This window comes from Colossoma macropomum, unplaced genomic scaffold, assembly GCF_904425465.1.
Source record: "Colossoma macropomum unplaced genomic scaffold, Colossoma_macropomum, whole genome shotgun sequence".
Classification (NCBI taxonomy): Eukaryota; Metazoa; Chordata; class Actinopteri; order Characiformes; family Serrasalmidae; genus Colossoma; species Colossoma macropomum.
The window spans coordinates 17,075,358-17,085,158 of NW_023494802.1; the positions used below are offsets into that span (position 1 = coordinate 17,075,358).

The 9,801-nt window shown below is 41.4% G+C and overlaps 1 protein-coding gene across 1 annotated transcript; it reads right to left on the minus strand.

The window, feature by feature from the left end:
- Positions 1-7,900: 7,900 nt before the first annotated feature.
- Positions 7,901-9,486, minus strand: npbwr2b (neuropeptides B/W receptor 2b). The gene is made up of 2 exons (XM_036591736.1): positions 9,405-9,486; positions 7,901-9,142 (listed from the first exon to the last, which is right to left on the minus strand). The coding sequence occupies exon 2, from the start codon at positions 8,996-8,998 to the stop codon at positions 7,979-7,981; it is 1,020 nt and encodes a 339-aa protein (XP_036447629.1). The 5' UTR covers positions 8,999-9,142; positions 9,405-9,486; the 3' UTR covers positions 7,901-7,978.
- Positions 9,487-9,801: the final 315 nt, after the last annotated feature.

Below are 9,801 nucleotides of genomic sequence, written 5' to 3' on the forward strand. Positions count from 1 at the left end.
TCCACAAACGGCGAAAACATGGAACAGTGGTGAACCTTCCCAGGAGTGGCCAGCCAACCAAAATTACCCCAAGAGCGCAGCGACGACTCATCCAAGAGGTCACAAAAGACCCCATAACAACATCCAAAGGACTGCAGGCCTCACTTGCCTCAGTTAAGATCAGGGTTCATGACTCCACCATAAGAAAGAGACCAGGCAAAAATGGCCTGCACGGCAAAGTTCCAAGACGAAAACCACGGCTGAGCAAAAAGAACATAAAGGCTCGTCTCAGTTTTGCCAGAAAACATCTTGATGATCCCCAAGACTTTTGGGAGAATACTCTGTGGACTGACGAGACAAAATTGAACTTTTTGGAAGGTGTTTGTCCCGTTACATCTGGTGTAGAAGTAACACAGCATTTCAGAAAAGGAACATCATACCAACAGTAAAATATGGTGGTGGTAGTGTGATGGTCTGGGGCTGTTTTGGTGCTTCAGGATCTGGAAGACTTAAATGGAACCATGAATTCTGCTGTCTACCAAAAAATCCTGAAGGAGAATGTCCGGCCATCTGTTCGTGACCTCAAGCTGAAGCGCACTTGGGTTCTGCAGCAGGACAACGATCCAAAACACACCAGCAAGTCCACCTCTGAGTGGCTTGAGAAAAACAAAATTATGTGTTGTGATAACAAAATAATGTGGCTGAATTACAACAATTCTGCAAAGATGAGTGGCCAGAATTCCTCCACAGCGCTGTAAAAGACTCATTGCCAGTTATTGCAAACACTAGATTGCAGTTGTTGCTGCTAAGGGTGGCCCAACCAGTTATTAGGTTTAGGTTTAGGGGGCAATCACTTTTTCTCAAAGGGGCCTTGTGGGTTTGTATTTCTTTTCCCCTTAATAATAAAGACCTTAATTTATAAACTGCATTTTGTGTTTAATTTTGTGCTTTTTAAGTGTGACAAACATGCAAAAAAATAAGAAATCAGGAAAGGGGCAAACCCTTTTTAGACCACTATCTGTGTATATATATATATATATATATATATATATAAATCTGTTGCCGGAAGAAAAAAAAAAAAAGTCTGGTTCCATTGACTTACATTCAAAGTAAAGTAGGTTTTTTCCTTCTCCTGTAAAGTTACCATTTTGGAGACATGAGATATTTTATGTACGATGTTATAAAATATAATGTGGATAAAAACATTTTTTTCTGTATTCTTGCTGTGAAAGTGTGAAGAACCTTTCTAATGTATAAAGAACCTTTCAGGGAAAGGTCCAACAGTAGTTCTTCACTCCAAAGAACCCTTTGTTTTGGGCCAGTTTGATAGCTTGGTCTTTATTTGCAGTCTGTTACCTTGTTTAGTCTGATTTTATGCTTGGTTTTTGGTTCTACTTGTCTGATCTGTGTGCATTATTTTAGCCAGACATCTTCACTCCTTCTCTGTCTCTTTACAATAAGCACAAAGGCCTGGGACAAATAAGGATGCTCGTAAGAGTCTGTGAAGAGTCAGGACCTTTCAGCGAATATTTGTGAATAGCCTCTCCATCTGTTTTATTTTGTTCAGTGATCATAACCTTTCAGTTTATACAGAAATATGTTGTGGCATCCACCACACGCTCTGCATTTCAGAGCTTTAGAGGCATAGTATGCGCTTCTAAGTGTCCGTCCTATGTCTTCATGAAAGAGACGATTATTACTGTTATTATTGTTGTTGTGTTGCTGTTTAGTTAGTTTATATGAGGTATGTGTTGTGTTATTTGTGTTGGGCTTGGGTGAGACAGTGGGGGTTAGTGTGTATGGCTAGAAGAGAGCTGCCTGCTCCATGGCTGTGTTTGTGTGGACCTTTCCTGCTTGTGTAAATAAAGGAACACTTCTCGTGGCAGAATTAATGGACTCTCCCATATCTTCTTCTACACTGACGCCACAATATAAATGAATAGAGAATGACAGTTATTATTGCTTGCTCAGAACACGAGAATGTACATTTCCTCCTGCTCCCTTTTTCAAAGCTTCTATTTTTAAGAACTTCTTTTAAGAACCTTTACAATAAGCACAAAAGCCTGGAACAAACAAGAACGCTTGTAAGAGTCTGTGAAGAGCCGGGACCTTTTAGCGAATATTTGTGAATAGCCTCTCCACTGTGAGCTCAATTGACCACCTTCAAAGATGTAACTACACCTACCACAGCACATGAAAGACTGCTGCTCTGTCACATCACCTATGGTGGATTTCAAGTTCCCCTTAGTGTTTTGTGCCACAATGGCACAAGTGGCATTTCATTTCTAAAACATTAGAATTCTTATAAAGGATGTGTATATATAAGGTTACCCAGGGCAAGGTGGAGGAGCAGGAGCTTCCTAAAGTTCTCAGGACAAAATTATTAACCCTTGTGTGGTGTTGGGGTCTGTGGGACCCGTTTTCAATGTTTACCAAAAGAAAAAATTATGCGATTTATTATTATTTCAACATCAGATTTCAGATTTATATTGCACATGTGGTGTTGGGTGAACCCACGGGGAATAAAAGTGTGGAGGTGCTGTGTCCTTCACTCTGTTCTCCTCCTACATGGCCTGCTGTTAGTGTGTGTGTGTGTGTGTGTGTGTGTGTGTGTGTGAGCGTGGACAACATGGACAGGCTGCTGACTGGCTACAGCTGCTAAAGGAGAACCCTACGCTGGCCACTTGTGATATTTTAAACATCTGGTATTTTTACATAAATTGTTATGGTTATGATTACAATAATGTGGTGGGTCCACCAGACCACTGAGTAACAAACAAGTCAACACCACACAAGGGTTAAACAACACTCGAATTGAAAAGGTTAAAGAGCCCTAGAAAACACCTTAAACATCCCTGTTATCACTATTGGTTCAATAATATACATTTGGAAAGCTCACTGAAGCCAGCTGTCACTTAAAGTGTGCTGATATGACCTGGAAACAGCAGCACCAACTGTTCCAAAGAGAACAGTAAGCAATGAACTGCTCATCTCCGTTCCTACACCCTTCTGATAATAAAGATGTGCATCTAAAATGTGCACATGTGCATTTAGACAAATCAGAACTGATGTGGAACAATGTACTCTGGTCAGATAAAACAAATAGAACTCACATATGATCCCAAGAACATCATACCCACAGTGAAGTACAGAGGTGAGAGCATTATGATATGGGGCTGCTCCCGGGGCATTACAAGTCACTGAAGGAAACATGAGTGGAGCAAAGTACCGGAAGATATTAAAGGAGAATTTAATCTCATTGGCCAAGAAAGGGGAGGAGATGGACATTTCAAACAAGACAACGACCCCAAACATGCAGCCAAAATAACTCAGTGATTCAGAAAGTAACCTGGTTGCCCTGACAGAGTTCATTGAACATCTGATGGTAAGTTAACACAACAATGATCTGTGTATTATAGTTAAGTGAGGGTTACTTTCTTTTTTAAATTAAAATATTGAATTTTTTTTTTTTTTTTACAGTGTGCTTTCTAAAAAATATGCAGTTACTTGCATAGTCTAGCCCAGGGGTGTCAACTCAAACACTAAAAGGGCCATAAAAAAACCCTCAATAAAATCTGTGGGCCAGAGAACGCCTATGTTTTCATTTAATTCTAAATAACATTTTGCTATGTACCGAACTGGCCATTATTTGTTCAAAATCATTATGGCGCCTAATGTTGTATTCTTTTAGTATCAGCCACATTATCCTGGCAAACAAGACAGATAGGTTTTATCCTTTTTGGAAGTAAAAAAAAAAAATATTCAAGCTCCCACCTGTCTTGAAAACCTCTGCATTCACTGTTCACTTTTCTTTTGGTCATTTTTTAGCTATCTACATATTTTCTTTAGCTAGCCAAGTGTTTATATTGGTTGGCCTGCTGGATCACAGCTAGTGTATTTGGTGATAAGACTGGTGTGGTAGGATTGCGCTGTCCTATAGATTGTTGTTGGCAGAAGTGGGGTGGAAGGGCACATTACATTGTACTGTATGCTGGGGACTGTAGTGCAGCGCATTGGAAAACAGCCTAATATTAATAGAAAACTAAAATAATTTCTATGCGATGGACTGGCGACCTGTCCAGGGTGTATCCTGCCTTCCGCCCAATGGCAGCTGGGATAGGCTCCAGCACCCCAACGCGACCCAGAAGGATAAGCGGTTTAGATGATGTATGTATGTATGTATGTAGGCCGGATAGGATTGTGCCACGGGCCTTGTGTTTGACCAATTGTCCAGCCAATCTATTTGAATACAACTTGAATCCCATTGAAAATTTATGGAGGATTTTGACTCCATTAGAGAAAACCTTTGAAGTTAGGGAACTGAAGATAGTTTGCCAAGGGAAACGTATCAAAACTGAACCACAATGCTGCAGAAAGCTAATTACTGTTTACTGTAGACATCTCAAAGCTGGGTTTGCCAACAACAACTTTGTAGCTAAGTAGTAACATTATTAATATGTGGCATCTGAATACCTTTTTCCCCTGTCAATTTCACTTTTTAAAACCTATGTTTATGCTTATGAGTACATACTTTTTAGTTCATATTCAGAAAAAGACAAAATGACATTATGTGTGTAAAGTTGAAGTGCATGTATGCACGGGAAGTATATTTATAACAAAAATGTCAAAAAAAAGTGTCAGCAAACTTGTTTCCCCCTCACTGAATTGCTCCAGAAACATTTACTTTGATTTTCATCGCAAAGACACAACATTGACTGGAGATTCACTGGCGAGCTTGAAATGATTTTATAATTTTATGGCATTTCGGTAGACGCTCTTATCCTGAGCAACTTACAAGTCGATCATTTTACGCAGGTAGACGAAGGTAGTGTTAGGTGTCTTGCCCAAGACTTCTCAGTGGTGTAGCATAGGGTACATACCTAGACAGGAGATCGAACCCCAGTCTACAAGGAGGTAGGCAGAGGTGTTACCCACTACACTATACCAACCAGACATTTAGCAATATTGAATGCTATTGTTTTGTTTAGATAATAATAATAATAATAATAATAATAATAATAATAATAATAATAATAATAGTGCCATCAAATGAATGTATATAATCATTGAGCAATTGATATAATCATAACAACTATTTTTGACATTTCAAGTGTTTCTATTTTACTGTCATTTGTCTTTTGTCATAGCTTAATACAATTCATTGGAATCATTAACACATATATTGATAGGGATCTCAGGTAAATTTTAAAATATAATATTTTTGGTGTTGAATTTGATTAATAACACCAATTTTGAAAAGAAAATACTAAGAATACAAATGCCTTCCACGACATTCAACAGGGGGCCTTCTTACCCCAGGGGGGCGCTTCTGGAATGTATATTGTTCTTAATAAGGGGTGGGGAGTGGGGTAAATATAGTCAAGGAATGTATAGTAAGGCCACAGCTCTGAAATCAGTGTGTTACCAGTGTATTGCTGGTAGCTACTACTTACAAAATAGAGCACAGAGCTAAAGATAGGGAGGAAAATTCTACTCAGTGATATTAAAAGCTTTGATTACTTCTTCTGATGCATTATAAGAATTACACTCATTGCTATTAGAGTTATTGCTGAATTGTTGAATGCCCTACTTTATTACCCCTTGTGTATAAGGCATAAAACAAAGGAGCCAGAAAGCCTGATAGAAGAACCACTTTAGGTTCCCTTAAGAACTTTTCAATGGATGATTCTTTAACCCCTTAAAATCTCAGGCTTATTACATTATAGGTTATTACTCAGTAACTACAGGGACTTCAGTGCAAACTGGTGGGGCTACTCTTACATAAAAGTGCATAATAAATCTTTAGGCCCACTGATGGGCTCTCGCCATTAAAGGGTTGAAGAACCTTCTTGTGTTTTGTGATGTGAGAGTGTGTAGAACCTCCTTAAGAACCTCCACATAAAGTTCTACAACATTACAAATATTTCCTAGAAACATACTTCCAAACCAAGTACCTTTATTTTAAAGGCTAAATAAGCAGCTCTATGCTGGTTGCATATAATATAAAGGAATCCAAAGGAAGGTTTGATTTTTGATGAAGATATCAAGAAAAAATTCCTTAAATAAGACGATTTTGAAATGGATTAGAATTTTTTCGAACCATTATTGGCTTAGTAAAACAAAACAAAACCTCATGGTTTAATCCATTTTATTTACAACATAAAGATTCAAAGCCATGTATTCGTGCACCTCAGTGGGAGACTCCTTTGCACAACATTGTCCTTCTGTTACCATGACTGGCAAGTAAAGCTTACTCAGCATTCCAGCATTTTCAAGTATTTCGATAAAGACGGTTCTCTTATACATTGTATTCATTCCCATAAGGCGAGGGGAACGCTTGTTTGTCCATGTAGCTGCAACATCAACTGGTCTCAGTTTTTTTGTTTTTTTTTCCATTAGACACTCTGAAGCAAATGACGATGTTCTGTGACAAAAGCAGGCCTGTACATTATATACACAGCTGAAGATCTCTGGTTGTCTAATAAACAGAAGGACACTGACGGTTGCGTACATGTTCAGATATTGACGTTATTTAATCATGATGATGCAATCATTTGAGGAGCTTCACTCTTAGAAAAATAAGGTGCCAAAAAAGATGAGATGCCATAAGAGAATCACTTCTGATTCAATGAATGTGTTATATGGAGGGGTAACGCTCTTTTTGGATAGTCCACTTTAGGTGCTTTGTAGATACTTACTATTTACTTTCATTTTACATTCAACTAAATATCTACTAAATTGACTGTAATTGCCTTTAACTCTAAACCTGGCTCCAATCCTAACCTTAACCTCAGCCCAAAACCTACACCCAACCCTCTCCCTGGTCCAAATCCTAACCCTAACCCCACCACTGTTGAGAATCAACTGAGTTTCAACAGATAGTCTGTTAACAGTTTAAACATCTGTAGATAATCTATAGAGACTACAGTGGACTATTCAAGTAAGGTGAGACTGGAGGTTCCTTCAGCTTTGAAAAGGATCTTCACATTTGCACTTGGTTCTTTAAAGAACTATACTTTGCATTCGCACATCACATCCACTAAAGGTTCTTTAGGGCTCTTTGGAGTTTGCCACTTTTGGTACCCTAGAGCAGTGGTCTAGGGGGGAACATTTTTGTGGACTGAGGTCTGGTTTGAGAACCACCGCTTTAGGGAAGCAAATGGGTTCTTTGGGGTGATGGCATAAAACAACAACTTTTGGTTCCCTAAGGTCTGGTTGGAGAACCACTGTTTTAGGACGATTTTTGGTTCCCCACGGTCCAGTTTGAGAACCACAGCTTTGGGGAACCAAAAGAGTTCTTTGAAATGGTGCTATAAAAGAACGAATTTTGGTTCCCTAAGGTCTGGTTGGAGAACCACTGTTTTAGGGAACAAAAAGGGTTATTTGGGGTGATTGCATAAAACAACAACCTTTGGTTCCCTGAGGTCTGATTTGAGAACCACTATTTTAGGGAACCAAAAGCGTTCTTTGGGGTGATGCCATAAAAGAACAACTTTTGTTTGCCTGAGGTCCGGTTTGAAAACCACTGCTTAAGGGAACCAAAAGGGTTCTTTGGGGAGATAGCATAAAAGGACAACTTTTATTTCCCTAAGGTCAGATTTGAGAACCACCATTTTAGGGAACCAAAAGCGTTCTTTGGGGTGATGCCATAAAAGAATGACTTTTGGCTCCCCAAGGTCAGGTTTGAGAACCACTTCAGGGAATCAAAAGGGTTTTTTTGTGATGATGCCGTAAAAGAATGACTTTTGGTTCCCTGAGGTCCGGTTTTGAGAACCGCCTTAGGGAACCAAAGGTGGTCCTTTTATGGCATCCACAGAACTCTTGGCATCTTCATTTTCAAGAGTGAATAACTCAATAGTAACAAATGAACAAAAACCTTTCTATCCATAGGAGATGTGCACTTTACTGACACAAGAGGGAGACAAAAGCTCACGTTAGGCTCGTGTAGAAGCTGCTGTCCACGTTGTTCCACTGTGAACCAGTTCCGAGTCCGTTACATTCAAGCAGTCCTACATTCTAGCATCTTCTTAAACGCTTTCCTGAAGCTGTCGTCCAGGAAGGCGTAGAGGAACGGGTTGAGGCAGGAGTTGGCGTAGCTCAAGCTGGTGATGAAGTACGAGATCCCGATGACGAGCGGCGTGCTTCTCAGATCCGTGGTCAGCGCCACGATGGTGCTGAGGTGGAAGGGGGTCCAGCAGAACAAGCACACGGCCAGGACGATGAACACCATCACGGTCACTCTCTTTTTAGCTTTGTCCAGCGCCTTGGCGTTGGTGTTGAGTCTCATGTTGCGCAGCTTGTAGAGCATCATGGTGTAGAGGATGCAGATGGTGGACACGGGGATGGCAAAGCCCAGTATGAGCGTATAAATCCGGCTCGCTTTGAACCACGAGCCCTCTGGGCTGGGGAAGCTCAGCACGCAGCTCTTCCGCTCGGAGTCGTCCGGGCTGACGTACACTCCCGCGAACACCGTGAAGGGCACCACGATGAGGATGACCAGCACCCAAACGCACAGGCTGACTATCTTGGCCGCCCTGTACGTGCGGTAGGGCATGCGCTTGGAGCGCACCGTGGCCAGCACCACCAGGTAGCGGTCAACGCTCATCACGGTCAGAAAATATATGCTGGAGAAGATGTTGTAGTGGTCAATGCTCAGGATGATCTTGCAGAGCACTTCGCCAAAGGGCCAGTAGTGCAGAAGGTGCTCGGCGATGTTGATGGGCAAAACTAGCGTGAAGAGGTCATCCGCGATGGCCAAGTTCAAGATGAACATGTTGGTGACCGTCTTCATTTTAGGCGCTTTCAGGATGACATAAATGACCGCCGTGTTGCCGGTCAGACCCACGGCGCAGATCACGGAGTAAATGACCGGGAGAACCACGTACAGGTCTGCGTAAAAGAAGTAGTCCTCGGGGGGCGTGCAGTTCAGATCAGTCCGGTTGGCAGAGCTGTGGTAGTAGAAGTCCATGCTGAAGTTGCACTGTGGGTTCATGTTGACGGGGTTTGAAATGTTCTCCATACTGAGAAGAACAAAACTGATGTTCTGACTGCGTCCAGATGTTTACTTGTTTACTTCATAAGCAGCCGTTCCGGTCTGGCAGATGTTTCCTCGAAGCTGAGGTGATGTGTGGTCGGCGAAGTGTTGTTCTGAGCATCACGAGACCTGAAAAAAATTAAAAAATTGTCCAGCAAATGAAGTTACAGTTTATTTACCTGTCAAAAAGTCTACTAAATCATATTTGATTCAAAAGCCGCTTCTCCGTCAGCAGCTCCTCTCTTTATTCTCCCAGTCAGCAATAAATCCCTCAAAAGGAAACTCAGTTCTGCTACTTTGGTTCTCAGTAAGGTTCAACCAAAGCCAAGCATCAGTATGAAGTCACCTAACAGACTCGAGTGGGCTTTTAACCCAGAACTGCGGTTCTTACCGTGTAAGGCAGACTTTCCTGATGCGCTCAGTGACCGCTCCACAGTCCGCTCCCCAGTCCAGCAGCGCGGCTTGCTCGCTTCCCAGCAACTTGAAGAATGAAGTGCGATTCGCTTACGTCACTGGCAGCGGCGCGTTTTCTCCCGTGGATGCCCGCCGTGTAGTCCAGGTTGTGCAGGGACGGCTGTTCAGACGCTTTAAACGGGTGAAGCGCTTTATAAACACATCAGCATAGAAGCGCTGCAAGATGAGACGGTTTTGCTTTTTGAGCAAGTTTTCCAATTTCTCAATTTTAATGAATGAGGTTAAATTCTTCTGAAGATGGGTCAATATAAAAGTTATTGTTTCTAAAGGAGATCTCTCTCTCTCTCTCTCTCTCTCTCTCTCTCTCTCTCTCT